This window comes from Anguilla rostrata, chromosome 15 (genome assembly GCF_018555375.3).
Source record: "Anguilla rostrata isolate EN2019 chromosome 15, ASM1855537v3, whole genome shotgun sequence".
Taxonomy (NCBI): Eukaryota; Metazoa; Chordata; class Actinopteri; order Anguilliformes; family Anguillidae; genus Anguilla; species Anguilla rostrata.
In genome coordinates, this window is record NC_057947.1 from 29,731,214 (window position 1) to 29,749,564 (window position 18,351).

The following is an 18,351-nucleotide window of genomic DNA, read 5'->3' on the forward strand; positions in this document are numbered from 1 at the left end:
TCCAAATAAAGTCATTCAGGCCCGGGCTGCGTGACGGCACTCATTGTGTATAGCGCATGAGTCATTATGGATGATGTCATTACCCCCCAAGAAACCCAGGGCTCTGGGGTGTGTGCAAGTTTACTGGTCTGAAACCTCCCCTGGGGCTGAGCGGCACCTTTCCAAACCGGTCGCAGATGAAGGTCGTCATGGCAGAGTGAGATGAAGGTCGTCATGGCAGCGTGAACTCAAGTGTCCCGAACAGCTTGGGATGGTCTGGGAATGCCACCGCAATGTGCCCACAGCCCACAGCAGAATTAGCGGGTGTGCCATGGGTCGGGCACACCCATACGAGCAGCCCAGCCCAGCCCAGCCCCCCGCCGCCCGCCCTCCCTCCCCAGAGTACCCAAACATAGACACTACCTTAGGCCTAATTCATGGAAAACACTGTTTAATGAATGCTGACAAGTAACACCATCATTTTATAAAAAATAAATACACATTTTAAAAAATCAGAGCTGATGCATGCCTTTGCGTTGCTCCAAGCGTGACGCTCCATCTCATGCCTCGCGGCCCTGTGAATGACAGGTCGGCTCCGCCCCTTTTGACCACAGCCAAGAGTAGCTTGCACTGAACACAATTCTAATGTGTCAATATTATCTCTTTCCAGACAGAACAGTTTGTTGCGTGTGCAGTAGCTTTCCGTAAATGTTTCTGAGCAAGGGGGATGGTTACACATGTGCAGGGCAGCGTTGTACTGCTTTCAATAATGATTTTGGCTAAAGTAACAGTTATGACTTCAGTGGGTGAATTAAAGACATTCACTTCTATTAAAGAAATAGTTTATGAATGATTCTGGCAGCTCTTTGTGCCAGTACATCTAAACATTAAATGTTCACACTTGAGTGTTCGAGTTTATTTTAAATACGTAATTTATAGATTAATTTAGCATTTTGTTCCCTGCATTGCTTGGAGACAATATTACAAGAATTCAAGAGCTCAAGCACAAGTATTGTGAATATTCTTTTAAAATAATATTTTAATATATTTTTAAATAATTTAACAAAATCCAAAAGTCACACAAAAGTATGATACAGTACAAAACAATGGAGAACCTCTGAGACTGAAGTACATTATTGTATATTACAAGGCACAGGTGTACTCTAATGTAATAAGGACAGCTGCATAGGTGAGGCATTGTATTATCAGGCACCTGGATTTCTTTTCTTTTTTTTTTTCCATAAAAAAACAGTCTGTTACTCTTGAAAATATGCAACAGTCTTGCATTCCGCATGTTAATTTTGGTTAATATCCCTGGAATGTTATATTAGCCAATTTTATGAATGACAAATGAATTGCTTATATATACTTAGTGCACATTCAACAGTTCAAGTGTATTTCAGTGTTGAAGCATTAAGTTCCAGTGCAGTGACCCCCCCCCCCCCAAAGCCCCCGCCCAATACATTCTGTACACGTATATACCCCCCCCCCCCAATCACAGAAATTTGCATAATAAATACTACAAGCACTGCTATGTACAGATGGAACAGCATTCCGCTACTGACCAGTAAAACCGTTACCATGCCGATGTGCCTGTCACTCAAAATCGTACTCGTACTCGTCCAGGTCCAGGCTGCAGGGGGGGGTGGGAATCTGGAAAAAGTGGGTTTTTTCCGTGTGCAGGCCCAACTCGTTAGGGTCAATGGCGTTGTCGTACCTGGAGACGACGAAAAGGGAAAGGGCAGTTCAGACCTCCCTGAACTACACAACATTCAGAAGTTGTGATCCCACTTTTTCTAGAATAAGACAAACCTCGTTAGCATTCAGCACTGTAATGTAGTGATGTGCAGTTCAGCTGTTTGAGTAAATGTCAGTCAGCTTGCCAATCTGTTTGTTTCCTTCTGCCTGTAAAACCTATTCAGTCTAACCACTGTCAGTAAACGGTGTCATTCTTCATTACAATTATTACATTGTTTTGATATTTCCAAATGGAAATTTCAGCTGTTAAATACTCAAAATGATTTTTACTGTAATAGAAAGCCACAGTGAGTTATCAATTAAGAACTGAATTAAGTCAAAATTATTTTTAGGTTGAAGAGTGCTGTAAAGTCATGTGTGATGTTCTATGTGGCTCTTGCCAAAACTAGCCAATCCTCCCAAGCCTATTGGCAGATTTCCCAAGCTAGTACTTACACAACAATTCAAAGGGGGGAGGAAAAAAATAAAATAAAGTTGCAAATTGCCATGCAATTCTGGTATGACTCAATGTCTGAGTTGGTAAACTAAGGTTAAAAATAATATTTGGAAAGTACCCATTTTCGCAATTCCGGGAAATCTCTACCATATACTATAACTAAAACAAAAAGCCTATTGTCTGTATCGAGCGGTCAGCAACTGTAAATAAACCCCTCCCATTACCACAACACTTCACAGTTCTGCATCTTTCGTTTCTTTACAGCACAGATGTCAAAACCAAAAATCTAGTGCTTGGGGAGAACACACCCTTATGTTCCTCAATAAAGTCACTAGCTGCTGAAGTGCCTCAGTGTGTTGAGGAAACCCTACAATGAACAGGAATTAGCGGTGAGAATTTCAAAGCCCTTTCCCCCTGGACGAAGGCTGTTCACCCTGGCCCGTGAAAGGTGATACACTCAGTCAGGAATCGGCAAGAATTTCAAAAACTTTCAGAAGACGCTGGCTAGAGCGATTATAGTCACAAAAATAACTGCTCATAGGACCTGAAACACCGGGTGCACCGAAAGTTCTTCAGAAGCCGCAGCGAGCTGAAGTGTGACCAAGTTTAACCAGCCAAATATTCTGTAGCGCGCAGCTCGCTGTATCAGTTCACTGAAAGATCAGTGAACTGTACATTCCATTAAACACATCGAAGCCGGAGAGTGAGACCAGAATCACCGATCACCTCCTGCCCCTACACAAGTCTTACCCGCCCCCTACACCAAGCGTCTAAACTGCCCTACACCAGGTTTGCCCCACACCAAGCACAATGCCCTAACCGGTCACTGCCCACACAAAGGTCTAAACTGCCCCACACCTGAGTCTACCTGCCACACCAAGCGTCTAACTGCCCCCTACACCCGAGTGTCTTACCTGGCCCCCCACACCAAGCGTCTAAACTGCCCCCTACACCCGAGTGTCTTACCTGCTCCCTACACCCAAGCGTCTAAACTGCCCCCTACACCTGAGTGTCTTACCTGCTCCCTACACCAGAGTGTCCTCCCTAACTATGGCCTCTCCTCCACACAGCCTGGCTCTTGAACCTACTGCAACCCCACAGAACTGCTACACAGAACCCGTCAAATGGGCTTGCCTTCCCCTACCCTTTCATATGGGTTCAAAAGCTGAACACCCAGCACACACCCGAACAGGACATCGTATTTCCCGCCTACCAGAAGCAGCGATATACATGCCGGTGATTAAGTTGTGCGAGTAAAGATGCCGTTTTAAACGCAGCGTTCCCACGACAGCGTGCGAGAGTAACGAAGCGCCGTCCCACCCATCGCACTGCTCGTTGGCCGTCTCCTCCGCCACCAGGATGTCGTACTCCTCCGCGGCGTACTTCTCCCAGTCCGAGACGTCCTGGCCCTCGGGCTCTCCCTCCTGTGGGGACACGGACCATTACCCATCAGCCCTCACTCTCCCCCCTGCCCCCCCCCCCAGGCAGCACGGAGCTCCGGGTCCAACTCGTTTACCGTGCCGGAGGACGGATCCTGCTCGTGGTACAGGTACTTCTCGATGTTGAAGAACGTGTTGAAGAACACGTGGGACAGTTTGCACCTCTTCAGGTCGTGGAGGGTGATCTTTCCTGAGAACAGCAGGGATGCCAAATCAGGGGCGGTAATAACATCTGCATATTCAACGAATGAGGCTACTCCACACATGGCAGTGAAACTGAGGACACTTCAATGTAATAAAATTTACTGTGCGCAGATTATACAATGCAACCTATCACACAACACAGAATATTTTTTTATTTGAGATTTCACAGGGTAGATATCAGTAAACGGAACCTAGATGTGAAATTTAAATTAAAATGTGTATTTTTTATAGAATGATAGTGTTACTTGTCAGCATTCATTAAAAAAAAAAGTTTCAACGTCGGGGGCCAGTACTTAAGACAAAATAAATTGGGGGCAAAGATCGCGGTAGGTCGTCTCAACACCAAGAACACAATTACAGGTAGCTAGCATGCAGTGGTCTACATAAGCACAATACATTCACAGATGTCTGTCCTTTCACTCAAAGAAGAATATACTCAACTGCAGCACACCTACGTTGGAGCGTGCAAATATTTTGAGGTTGCGCTAGCTGCATGCAAAACCACTTCAAACTAAAACAACTAGGCAGTGCAAGAGACCAAGATACAATACAAGAAAAAAAAAAAACACTGAGGTTATCTCTGCAGACAGCATTGACAAGAAATGCTGTTTGGTCTGAATACCACATGGGAACTACACCTTCACAGTGTCACGCATTCAGTATTAAAAACAACCGCCAGTTTGGTTTAAAAAAAGACGACGTGAATAATATTAATAAGTTTGAAGCAGTGAAATAAAGTTTCAAAAAAGATTTATGAGCACCTGCAAAATCATTTACACATGAAAAGGGTCAACCAAATACTGAACCCTGTTCATAATACCATGAACAATCCACATTCCACTTATCTTTAACATTACATTACATTACAGGCATTTAGCAGACGCTCTTATCCAGAGCGACTTACACAATTTTTTACATAGCATTTACATTGCATCCATTTATACAGCTGGATATATACTGAAGCAATGCAGGTTAAGTACCTTGCTCAAGGGTACAACGGCAGTGTCCTAGCGGGGACTTGAACCTACAACCTTTAGGTTACAAGACCAACTCCTTACCCAATATACTACACTGCCGCACTTTAGCACAGCACTACAAAAAGTGCAACATTAGTAAGCATGTTGGCATCAACAACAAAATATCAGGAGAAGATGATGTTCTGACGAAGACATGGAGCCAAACTGAATCATAGGTTAAATTAGCATTTCTACGAATGCGTCCAGGTGCCGAGGTCATGCCCTCAGGTTTTTCGGGCCTGGTGCTCCAGGGTGTTTTGGCGGGCACTTACCTGGGACGGCGGGCCTCACCAGGTCCAGCATTTGGCACAGACAGTCCTCAAAGGGCAGGGACTCGATGGCCATGGTCTCCAGCTTCTGGCACTGCTCCTGGTAGAAGTGCTCCAGCTCGTACATGGATAGAACTCCGTCCCCATCCAGATCCATGCACCGAAACCAGTACTCTATACTGCAGGGCAGGGACAGGTTCATCATGGGCTCAGTCGCAGCAGATGAGGATTTATTTCTTATTAGCTAACCCAGGGGTAGTAAATTCCCACTATACACAAAATATATATATATATATACACACACATATATGGGGTCAAGTATTACATTACCAAAAGTATTTTACGTTGTAATGAGGTAGGAGAGAAAGTCTTGTAATACATATTTTCATGTGTGTAACGTGGCAGGCTACACGCTTAAATATCAGCATTTTATTCTGAACCTCCCAGTTTCCTCTCCTCTGCTGATGCCAAATAAAACCTGTTGATGCTCCAGGGGAAAATGGTGGCGTCTATGTAAACCCCGTAGAACGATCGCTCATCAAATCACGAGTGACAGCACACCTGGTGGTGGTTCTTTTGTCCTCCTCGGAGATGAGGAACCACACAAAGTCTGCATAGCTCATTCTTCCCTCTCTATGCACTTTCTTGTCCCTGAAAAAAGGAAAGACAGACTGAGGATCTGGCAACCACACACTGCTCCTCAGTGGCTATGAGTGAGTGACGAATGATCCAAACCAACCAACCGAACAAAAACGAGAGGAATGGTTTGCTCACCTGGTGACTGTCCCGGAGAATATCCGTTCAATCATCCTGAGAGAAATGGCTGTGACAAAATAAAAATTTAAAAAAGACCACGATGGAATCATGCATATTCTGAGCTGCACCACATTCATAGAGCAAGAAAGTAACTCAGCTTCACTGAAACATGATGCAAGTGAATTCATTTGATCTGTTTTTTAATCTTTCAGTTCATTGGCACTTCAAGTCAACATTTTTGTTTTTGAACATTACAGCACCCAGGAAATTCACGAAGTGAATGTCAAAACTAATGGAACAAAAGAACCGGCACTCATTGTCCTACTGATCCCAGTTCCTCTTCTGTAATACCATTGTACCACAACTCAAAGCGGTTACACATGGTATGGAAAAACCCAGAGGGCTAATTAAGGAGAAATCAAACATTTAATGGGTTTATATTGTGAGTGGCCAACAGCACAACCACATCCGCATTCTTAACATCACTCCAATGAGGTGGATAAGGGGACAGGGGAGGATCACCTTGGTCGTTGTGCCGAGCGAGGTCTCTCTTGTCTATGTACAGGTCGTGGTCTGTGTCCAGCTCCCAGAATTTACAGTAGATGACGTAGAAATGTTCATAGGAAAAATACTCAGTGAGCTGGTTCACGTCATCATCCTCCTCCAGCAGGGCCACATTCTGTTAGGTCACAAGCGTATAAAATTGAATAAAATCAGGGAGGGAGTGTAGCATAACTTAGGGAGCCGAGGTTGTAACTCCAGGTTATACAGCCCATTGCACCGAATGATTGCACTGAATAGCATTCACTGAAAAAAAACTAAATAGCAAAAGATTACAAGCCTTAATTGCTTGATTCTAATTTACAGCAGAATCGTTGCACTGGAAGAGGTAAAGAGTTGACTCAGCCAAAATCTTAACAGCAAAGTTGAACCTGTGTTAGAAGTAAGCCAGAATAACACTTAGTACTTCCAAAAATTTTTTTTAATTTTTTTAAATAGCCCATTTAATCCCATCCCAAGTGGTCTGCTTCTCTTCACCTCCCCAGTACAGCAGCTAAGCCATAACAACCTGCAGCATCGTGAGATGGAACTGCTTACAGGCAGGGCATGCCAACTGGAGCACAGTGCAGACACCGACCATCTCTAAAAACACTGCAACGTTCCCATGGAAACCATCATACAGTAAGACCTGGACACCGTCGCTGTAGCGTAGCACCAAGAAAGAAAGCAGCTAAGGAAGAGGAGGAAAGAAAGAAAGAAAGAACAAAGGAAGAAAGAAAAATGGACAAACCTGTAGAAAGCTGCTTTTCCTGAGTTCTGAACACGTGATTCTTCCCGTCCATGACCTATTCACATTGTAAAATATCCTCTGAACAACCTGCCAACCGGGGGGAAACAGAGTGGAGAATCATATCAGAAATACCTCAATGGAAATACACAGCACATCTTCACTGAATGAATGGTACGCCAAACAGGAAAATGATATCCCAGTACATTTCTTTTGTTGGTCTGAAAAATAAGCATGTTGTTAAATTGCACATCTGCGCAAAATTTTAAGTGGTTTATAAAGCACCTTTTAGACATGAAGGTACAGCTCACAGTGCTGTACATTACATATGCTAAACATGGCTTTGAACTTGAACACAAACAAAGTCTATATGGGGCCACGGTAACACCCTCACAAATCATAACTAACATTTATAACTACACAGCTCCAAAGGAATGTTCACAGTTTAACTGTCAACATCATAGCAGACAACATCTGAAAGAGAACAGACAGACACATTTTTCCTGTTTTGGTAAATCGGGTTCACCGATTGGTGGGAGGAAGGACGCTGAAAGGTTACCACGTGAACGTGAGAGCACACGGGCCTTCACTACTCACTGTTGTGATGTAGCGAGAGTGAAAATCAGAAGCTTCCTTCAGAAACAGGAGGCCGGTGTGCGAGTTCACCACATCCTGAAAAACACGTCAACACGAACTGCGTTATCAGCTCTTTACCCCCCTCCCCCCCCTCCACACACTGCAACTACGCAGCGCTTCCCTGGGTTTTCCCCCCCAAATTAAGAGCGCAAACTCTGGGCGAAGGGTTAAGGGGCCATGTGACTGACTTCGGGCACTTAATGAACACAGCTGCTGCTGAGCTCACTGTCCACGCGTCCCTGTTAAACCTCTCGTGCTGCAGAGAGGATTCTGAACGTACTCCACAAAGGCAGGTCATCAAAGCCACTGCGGCCTCCTTCTCCCTTCTCAAATGCGCCTCCTTCCCCCCTTTCTCAAATGCGGCCTCCTTCCCCCCCTTTCTCAAATGCGGCCCCTTCCCCCTTTCTCAAATCGCCTCCTTCCCCCCCTTTCTCAAATGCGGCCTCCTTCCCCCTTTCTCAAATGCGGCCTCCTTCCCCCCCTTTCTCAAATGCGGCCTCCTTCCCCCCTTTCTCAAATGCGGCTCCTTCCCCCCTTTCTCAAATGCGGCCTCCTTCCCCCCTTTCTCAAATGCGGCCTCCTTCCCCCCTTTCTCAAATGCGCCTCCTTCCCCCCTTTCTGAAATGCGGCCTCCTTCCCCCTTTCTCAAATGCGGCCTCCTTCCCCCTTTCTCAAATGCGGCCTCCTTCCCCCTTTCTCAAATGCGGCCTCCTTCCCCCTTTCTCAAATGCGGCCTCCTTCCCCCCTTTCTCAAATGCGGCCTCCTTCCCCCTTTCCAAATGCGTCCTCCTTCCCCCCTTACTCAATCGCGCCTTCCCTTTCTCAAATGCGGCCTGGCCTCAAGGGTTCCCTTTCTCAAAGCGCTCCTTCTCCCCTTTGCAAATGACCTCCTTCCCACTTTCTCAAATGCGGCCTCCTTCTCCCCTTTCTCAAATGCGGCCTCCTTCTCCCCCTTTCTCAAATGCGGCCTCCTTCTCCCCCCCCTTTCTCAAATGCGAATCTTTGACGTATGCGCGTGAGGGAAGTGAAAGCCTCTTACGGTGTTTCCAGAGGAACGCAATGCCCCTTTGACCCTTTTCCCCGCAAAATCGAATGACAGAAAAAACCCATAAATCATTCCTGGGGTGGGGGAGGGTTCGGGGGGGGCGGTCAGATCGACTCTGCAGCAATACTTATTTAATTCATCAAAACAGTCAAAGCAATGGGGGGCTGAAAGATATGAATTAAACTAGCAGAGCTGGAAAGTGGTCCCCACTGTAGGAGCAGGAGGCATGCTGGGCTGGGTTGGGCTGCAGTGGGATCCTGAACACCAATGAGCCAATGGAGCAATGACGTCAACCCCTCCCCCACAAGAAGCTATCCAGAGCATCCTCCTGACACACATTCTACTCTGCTCTACATGGCTCACTTAATGGTGTGGTCCGGTGTGGACCACACCAAGTTCTACCAGACCAGGCAGGCCCGGGCATAGATTTAAGCGAACACATGCGAAAAGGACATTTTTTTAATGGCTTAAGAAATGTGAGGAGTGGTTTCCCAAGACAATCCCACAGAAGAGCACGGTCTTGAACACAGCCTACCACCCACCTCCCTTTCAAAACGCTCTGAAGAAATCAGACAGGACAGACACGGGAAAGCAGACATTTCCCACTTTTCCATCACCATCAGAAGCCATCGACTTCAGAGACCCCACTCGTGGGACTCGGGGGGTGGCCCCGACACACACCCCCCCCCCCAACGCTCTGCCCCATACCTGCAGGAATGGGATAAAGTCTTCTTGTTCCAGATAATTACAGCCAGGCTTGGCCAAAAGGTGGACAAATTTGGCTGCGTCATCGTGACAGGTCTGCAGTACCCTGAAAAGGAAGGAACAGATGGTTTCAGATGGCCCCGCCCACCGAGGGAACAGCACGGATTCAGAGAGCACTTCCTGCAGATACACTACAGCCGCTCCCTCAACATTAACTAGACATTACAGTAACTCCCCATGCCATCACCGACAGCACAGAAATACTGCATTAATGAACTGATTCTGTACACAATCATTACATCGCTGCAGAACGCAGTATATTTCAAAGGGCCCATTAATTTCACACTGTCTGTACGTTTACCATACTACCCCCACTGTGGGCTTATTTCATGCATACAACACAATGAAGAATGAGATCCTTCACTTACAACCCTACAACCGTTAAAAAAGAGACATAAAAATGCCCGTAAATGCACCAATTATCAGCTGAGGCGATTGTTTTGCCAACAGCTTAACCCCGAAAATGGAAAAAAAATAAAAAATAAAACCGCGTTTAACAAAAACTCCACTGTCTTACTTCCTCCACATGGCGATGAACTTGTGAACGGAGACAAATCCCGTCCTGTCGCCTCCAGCTGAGTAGAACAATGGAGCTTTCCAATAGAGGGGGCACTCGCAGGCCTGTGAAAAAAACAACAGCTTCAGCAAAGACCTCCACACAGACCTGCAAAATTAACAAGAGCTTCAGCAAAGACCTCGACACAGACCTGCAAAATTAACAAGAGCTTCAGCAAAGACCTCGACACAGGCCTGCGAAAGAAACAACAGCTTCAGCAAAGACCTCGACACAGACCTGCAAAATTAACAAGAGCTTCAGCAAAGACCTCGACACAGACCTGCGAAATTAACAAGAGCTTCAGCAAAGACCTCGACACAGACCTGCAAAATTAACAAGAGCTTCAGCAAAGACCTCGACACAGACCTGCAAAATTAACAAAGCTTCAGCAAAGACCTCGACACAGACCTGCAAAATTACAAGAGCTTCAGCAAAGACCTGGACACAGACCTGCAAAATTAACAAGAGCTTCAGCAAAGACCTCGACACAGACCTGCAAAATTAACAAGAGCTTCAGCAAAGACCTCGACACAGACCTGCAAAATTAACAAGAGCTTCAGCAAAGACCTCGACACAGACCTGCAAAATTAACAAGAGCTTCAGCAAAGACCTCGACACAGACCTGCAAAATTAACAAGAGCTTCAGCAAAGACCTCGACACAGACCTGCGAAATTAACAAGAGCTTCAGCAAAGACCTCGACACAGACCTGCAAAATTAACAAGAGCTTCAGCAAAGACCTCGACACAGACCTGCAAAATTAACAAGAGCTTCAGCAAAGACCTCGACACAGACCTGCAAAATTAACAAGAGCTTCAGCAAAGACCTCGACACAGACCTGCAAAATTAACAAGAGCTTCAGCAAAGACCTCGACACAGACCTGCAAAATTAACAAGAGCTTCAGCAAAGACCTCGACACAGACCTGCAAAATTAACAAGAGCTTCAGCAAAGACCTCGACACAGACCTGCAAAATTAACAAGAGCTTCAGCAAAGACCTCGACACAGACCTGCAAAATTAACAAGAGCTTCAGCAAAGACCTCGACACAGACCTGCAAAATTAACAAGAGCTTCAGCAAAGACCTCGACACAGACCTGCAAAATTAACAAGAGCTTCAGCAAAGACCTCGACACAGACCTGCAAAATTAACAAGAGCTTCAGCAAAGACCTCGACACAGACCTGCAAAATTAACAAGAGCTTCAGCAAAGACCTCGACACAGACCTGCAAAATTAACAAGAGCTTCAGCAAAGACCTCGACACAGACCTGCAAAATTAACAAGAGCTTCAGCAAAGACCTCGACACAGACCTGCAAAATTAACAAGAGCTTCAGCAAAGACCTCGACACAGACCTGCAAAATTAACAAGAGCTTCAGCAAAGACCTCGACACAGACCTGCAAAATTAACAAGAGCTTCAGCAAAGACCTCGACACAGACCTGCAAAATTAACAAGAGCTTCAGCAAAGACCTCGACACAGACCTGCAAAATTAACAAGAGCTTCAGCAAAGACCTCGACACAGACCTGCAAAATTAACAAGAGCTTCAGCAAAGACCTCGACACAGACCTGCAAAATTAACAAGAGCTTCAGCAAAGACCTCGACACAGACCTGCAAAATTAACAAGAGCTTCAGCAAAGACCTCGACTACAGACCTGCAAAATTAACAAGAGCTTCAGCAAAGACCTCGACACAGACCTGCAAAATTAACAAGAGCTTCAGCAAAGACCTCACACAGACCTGCAAAATTAACAAGAGCTTCAGCAAAGACCTGACACAGACCTGCAAAATTAACAAGAGCTTCAGCAAAGACCTCGACACAGACCTGCAAATTAACAAAGCTTCAGCAAAGACCTCGACACAGACCTGCAAAATTAACAAGAGCTTCAGCAAAGACCTCGACACAGACCTGCAAAATTAACAAGAGCTTCAGCAAAGACCTCGACACAGACCTGCAAAATTAACAAGAGCTTCAGCAAAGACCCGGACACTCACAGGCCTACAAAAAAAGAACAAAAGCTTCAGCAAATACCTGGACACTCACAGGCCTACGAAAAAAGAACAAAGGCTTCAGCAAAGACCTGAACACACACAGGCCTACAAAAAAAGAACAAAAGCCTCAGCAAAGACCCGGAGTGTATGACTCCCACAGAGCAGCCAACACCAGACTGCCCACATTGTTCTTTTTCCAGTGAAAGCGACAAACAAACAAAAAACACTTATTGGCACTTAATGGAAATTATAATGTCAAGCAAAGACAAAAGTGAGTTTAAAAAAATACAAAGAAAAAAAAAGATGTGAAAATCATTTCGAAGTGATTCGGTCAAAACTAAAAATGGTGAATGAGATCGTTAAAGCGGGCGCTGGCAGGAGGAACACTGCCATATCCTAAATCATGACACCACACGGCTGGAAGTAAATGCACCCGAATGCTGCAAATTCACACCACTGTCTTTAGAAAGCTGCAAGCTGCAGTTCTCATCCGTCTGCTGACCTATGCCACCAAGGCCTATGCCACAAAAGTGTTTTCACGCCGAGATGGGTCTGCAAGTCGGTGCAAACACTTTGAAGAGCAAACGCAAAGGAAAGAAAAAAGCACAGGGCAAAGGTTTACCGCAGGGCTACTGGGCTAGATGACAAACACCTTGCGGCTGCTAAACTAAAAAGGTGTCTGCGTCTCTTTTTAAAGTACAAGACACCGTTGGGGGAAAATGTGTTCCGACACGTATCACACAAAGGTCTTTACAGCATTCGCAGGCTGTAAAGCACATTCTGCTGTATTGTCTGAAAGAATGATACATAGAAAGAGTGCTATACAATTGTGATTATTATTATTATTATTATTATTATTATTATTAATAACAGGCATTCCTCCAATAAATTCTCATTCTCTCTCATTCTGGTAGAAATATATATATATATTTTTTAAACCCAGTTGCATCCTTGAGAATTCACGCATCACTTTAAACCCAGTGTCATTCTTAAGGAGTCCTCATGTGGCCAAGCCCAGCAAGAACACGAGTGGCTGTTTTCGCCACTGAATTTAGTTCAGAAAAGCGAAACTTTACATCAGTCGCTCACTCGCCTCTGATCCAAAAGCCGAAAAAGCCTCGACTGGCGAGAGAGCCGGGGCGGGTTTGAGAAGCTGTCAAACACTCGCCGTTCACTTAAGCAGTGGCATGAATAAACAGCAGAGAGCAGTGATTATACCCTGCAAACGGCACTGTTTACAGTGATAATACAGTTCACACCCAGCCGCCAATTTTATTTCGACCCCTATGGGCCACCAGTTGCATACCTCAGTGTAGGTGGTGATGGTATTTTTTAGTGGACGGGGGGAGGAGGGGGGGGGGGCAAACAGTTATAAGCTCGAGTTAATTACGCTAATGAAAATGATTTTGCCGGGTGACTGGAGACCGGCCGCGTTGTGAGATCGCGCTCACCTTGGCAACCTTCCCCATGTCCTCAATGGTGGCCCTTTCATTGGGGAATTGCGAAAATGTTTTCTCAACCCTGGAAATGAGAGTGTCGATGTTGAGGTTGGCCTCGGGCCGTCCGCGGGGGAAGTAGAACTTCGGAATGCTTTCGCTCAACGCCGGCGTAATTGGCTCCTCTTTCTTGACCTGCGCCTGCCGAAAAAAAACAGACCGAAATAAAACACCGTTAGCCGGGAGCTTCGGCCGCAGCGCACACTTCCCCGCTCCGATTTAAAAAGGATCACTGTTGCTCCGCAAAATCCAGTCTCTCTGAACCTTTTTTTTTCCGTCGCAGCTTTCAATTAAAACGTGCGGTGTGAGGCGGCGGCTCGGGCGAAACGCCACACCGAGGCTCGCTCTGGAAGAGGCCGACCGCAGCAGTGCCTCAGTGCTGAGGTACAAAAAACGTCACCTACGGAATCCAAGATTTATTTACACCGAACAGTACTTATACACAAACATATCTGAACAACCAATACAAAGACCCATACAAAAACCAGTATGAAATACATAATGATTTGCTATCAAACGGGGTGGGGGGGTGGGGGGGTTTGCAGGCTGTTGATATCAAAATGCAGCTACGTGCTGTTGCCGGCACAGTAAACAGAAATGCACTGAGCTGATAAACACAGTCAATGAGTTGAATGACCGTGGGTCCCTGCGTTTTAAATTTGGATTGATTTTTTTTTTTTGCGACACTGCAAACCTTCTCCTTCAGGAGCTGCAGTCAATGCTCAGTCAGCGGGAAGCCATGTTGTTCTTTAAAAAAAAAAAAAAAAAAAAGAAAAGAAAAAAATGATCAGGCTGAGCTTTAATGCGCCTAAAATGAACTGTGAAACGCGTTACCAAGCTGTGACTGGCACAGCTACGGGATGCAGAAACAAGGCCCCGCCCACAACAGCCACAAAGGACTGAGGAAGGAGGCCAAGTTTGGTCAGGAGCGAGACAGCGAACAGAGATATCCAGCGACACTTGGTCTCGGTCTTACCGCAATCACGACCCATCACACTTGCGGAAGCCACTGTTGGCACGCAGAGATGCTACTGATTAACCAGGCCAACTCGAATGCTATCGACTTGCCGAGAACCCCACGTGGGGCAAGACATCGCAGAACACGCACTTCGCTGAACAACTCAGTGGAAGGGGACTAAAAAAAGCACCGGGATCAGGAAAGGATTGGAAACTGGAAAGGACTTGGCCACACCAACCCAATCGTCTTTGCAGCCAGTTAACATTCCAAGAAACTGTATTTACAACAATCCATAAAATGCACTCCTAAAACCAGAACTGGCACTTCATTGGGCTTTGTCGATTATCAACCCATGATTTTAACCCTTTTGAAGAGTAGGGTTTTTTTTTCCTAAATTTTAAGTCGATGTTCTAGAAATCCATTACTTTCAATCACCGGTAGTGACTGTTACATCAGCATTAGAATGCTCAGCTGAGAACGTTCCACTAACATTTGAGATCTAAAATATTCCATGGATACTGTGACCTAGCTACAGGAATACCGGGCCCTAACGACCATTTGTCCCGAGACTTCCGTTATTAACCCCGTGTGTGTTCTCGGTGCCCCAGACCTGCGACCCCCGTGACTCCCTGCGTTTTTTCAGAACGGCTGTTCTGTGGGCGCTCCGAGCAGATCGGTAACCTAAAACCCAAAAATGTTTCGGCGGCGGGGAGCAGCTGTTCGAAGTTGGTCTGTGTGGCCCAGCAGGCCCCCGCGTGGGGAGCAGAGCCCCTCCAGCCCGGGACAGGGACATCTGTGTGCCCGGAACTTTAAGGGCCCAGGCATTCCAGGCCACGTTACTCCAGAGTCGTCCGTTAAGGTACACAACAAGCACCGTAAGAGAAGTGAACATTACAGTTAACAAGCCACATTACAGAAGGCACTCTGAGTGCCTAATGATGGAACGATCGAACCTCGCGAAGGATCTTTTAAGGGACTTTCAAAAGGCAGAAAGTTTCACATTTATATTCACGTTTAGAAACCTGTAAGTAGTGCAGGCCTCAGAGTCTCATCGTTCTGAACTAGTAGAAGGGACGCACTGCGGTTCAGCAGAGTATAAAATAGTGCCAGTTTAATGATAACTTTTCAAACAATCAACTGGCCTAAATCACAGGCTTCAAGCAGAAGCAGTTTCCATATTCCCTAAACAGAATACAATACAACTTTAAAACAAGCAGTGACACTACTAAAATTTTACAGAGAGACTGACCTCAATTTCATTTTTAATATTTAGCTTATTCACACAAAACGTGTGAACACTATAGTAAATTCTCCATAACGCATACACAACCAAACAAATGTTCAAAGTACTTATCCCAGCAAATGGTCAGATAGGCTTATCATAAGCTGAAACAAACCTCTTAATACGCTTTAAACTAGTCTAAACAACTTGACAGACTACACCACACATAGCATGATGTGCCAGACATGTGCTCACACTCATACACTTCACCGCATTAATTAAAACGATGCCACCATTTGCAAAACCAGCAACGCAAGCATTGCACGAGTAATTGAATAAGCAGGGCTGTTCCTGTCGATGTGCATTACTGTAACCTGAGACTAGAAATGTAAAAATAAAATTAAAAATATTTTTAAAATACTGAGCATGATGGTTGGCCAATATACAGCTATGCAGAGCTTCACAGTGGAGCGGCTGGTCTGTTCACCAGAACCCAAAGTATCTAAATACATGTTTGCCTGGAGTTGCCCTTGAGTTCACTCTCCTCCAATCGGCTGCAGTTTATGAATACTGTCCAGAACTGTCAGTATTTTTTCCTTTTTTATTTTAAAAAAAGGAAATTAAGGAGAATTGAGGCATAAAAACACCATACGTCAGCCCCCCCCCCCCCATATTATGCTGTTAGAACCCCATTCAAAGGTGGAAATGGGAAAACATTCTGACCTGCCACCAGGGACTCTGCTCAGTGTAACCAGACAAAGGACAAGATAAAAGCTTTGAGTCTTCCTTTCTTCAGCGCCGTCAGACATGTCTATAAAAGGGAAGAGATGCCTTCCGCTGAGCCACAGTGCTGCTCGTACTACCCTTTCACTGTTAAACACCAGGAGAGACCACAGCACAGGCAGTACCCTTTCACTGTTAAACACCAGGAGAGACCACAGCACAGGCACTACCCTTTCACTGTTAAAGACCAGGAGAGACTACAGCACAGGCACTACCCTTTCACTGTTAAACACCAGGAGAGCACAGGCACTACCCTTTCACTGTTAAACACCAGGAGAGACCACAGCACAGGCACTACCCTTTCACTGTTAAACACCAGGAGAGCACAGGCACTACCCTTTCACTGTTAAACACCAGGAGAGACCACAGCACAGGCACTACCCTTTCACTGTTAAACACCAGGAGAGACCACAGCACAGGCACTACCCTTTCACTGTTAAACACCAGGAGAGACCACAGCACAGGCACTACCCTTTCACTGTTAAACACCAGGAGAGACCACAGCACAGGCACTACCCTTTCACTGTTAAACACCAGGAGAGACCACAGCACAGGCACTACCCTTTCACTGTTAAACACCAGGAGAGACTACAGCACAAGCACTACCCTTTCACTGTTAAACACCAGGAGGGAACTAACCCCCCTCATAGAGAACTAAGCCCCCTCATATCTTACACACTCAAGGACAGCAACGTCACCGCAGGCAATCAGATCCCACAAGCCTCCTGCCGGCTTTTAAAAATAAAAACAAAACTAACGATGCCATGACATGCTGGTCAAAGAAGCAAAGATTACATCACTCCCAAAGAGAGACAGACAAAACAACAAAGTTATTATTTTTTTTTTAAAAGCCCAGCAAACGGCCTGTTGCGCCGACGTGCCAGCCCGATTTTAGACGACCTGCCTGTCCTTGCTGGAAGGCTTTGAGCCTCTTCTTGAAGCGGGACGGCAGCACGAAGTCGCAGCCCCGGGCCAGCAGGGCCAGCTCCTTCCTGAGGTCGGGGTCCTGGCGCAGAGAGAGGTCCTTCATCCTCATGCCGCCGGCCGTGGCTCCCTCCAGTAAACAGGGCGGGTGAATCTCCCCCCGGCCGAGCCCGGCAGCGCGCGCGCACACACACACGCACGCACACTCCGCCCCTGCTCCCGCTTATCACAGCCGGAGACACTGAGCGCAGAGTAGCAGCTGTGAGCGTTAGCGCCGCGGTGCTCCCAGCAGAAAGTAGCAGCTGTGAGCGTTAGCCCCGCGGTACTCCCAGCAGTCAGTCACAGCCGTGTGTCTTAGCCCTGCGCTACTCCCAGCAGAGCGTAGCAGCTGGGAGAGTTAGCGCCGCGGTATTCCAAGCAGAAGAGTCACAGCCGTGTGTCTCAGCCCTGCCGTACTCCACCGAGCAGCTCTGCTTCAGTCTGCGCATCCACACTGAGCTGGCTGCGATCGGAAAGACCTATCCCGAGAAGTCACGGGGGGATAGATAGGACGAGCGCGCACGTGTGTGTGTGTGTGTGTGTGTGTGTGTGTGTGTGGGGAGGAGGGTAGAGGCTGGGGGAGGGGGTGGGGTGTGGAGCTGGGCTTTCAGCTTACATTCCACAGCTCGCATAGAAGGTTATGTAAAGAAACAAACCTGTTGTTTTGCAGCCCCCTGATAGGAGATCCAGTTAACTCTGGGGATGTAGCAGAATGTCACGATTACACCTCGGACAGTCCGCCCCCCTGCTAATCTCCTTCTGTCACAAGAGACTTAAAATGTCCCCTGAC

General features: G+C 46.4%; 1 protein-coding gene across 5 annotated transcripts in view; it reads right to left on the minus strand.

Moving 5' to 3' along the window:
- Positions 1-1,000: 1,000 nt before the first annotated feature.
- The window catches only part of ppp2r3b (protein phosphatase 2, regulatory subunit B'', beta), a 28,104-nt gene continuing 10,753 nt past the window's right edge, over positions 1,001-18,351 (minus strand). For 3 of the 5 annotated variants that reach the window (XM_064310284.1, XM_064310285.1, XM_064310283.1), the window contains exons 3-14: positions 13,591-13,776; positions 10,109-10,212; positions 9,535-9,637; positions 7,743-7,817; positions 7,149-7,235; positions 6,380-6,536; positions 5,876-5,924; positions 5,663-5,752; positions 5,105-5,280; positions 3,690-3,802; positions 3,494-3,597; positions 1,001-1,696 (exon numbers count right to left, since the gene is read on the minus strand). In XM_064310284.1, coding sequence (XP_064166354.1) covers positions 1,576-1,696; positions 3,494-3,597; positions 3,690-3,802; positions 5,105-5,280; positions 5,663-5,752; positions 5,876-5,924; positions 6,380-6,536; positions 7,149-7,235; positions 7,743-7,817; positions 9,535-9,637; positions 10,109-10,212; positions 13,591-13,776 — 1,365 coding nt within the window. In that variant the 3' untranslated portion in view covers positions 1,001-1,575. Of the gene's footprint in view, positions 1,697-3,493; positions 3,598-3,689; positions 3,803-5,104; positions 5,281-5,662; positions 5,753-5,875; positions 5,925-6,379; positions 6,537-7,148; positions 7,236-7,742; positions 7,818-9,534; positions 9,638-10,108; positions 10,213-13,590; positions 13,777-17,502; positions 17,661-18,351 lie in introns of those variants that run through there. The other 2 variants (XM_064310286.1, XM_064310287.1) reach the window with 2 other exon arrangements.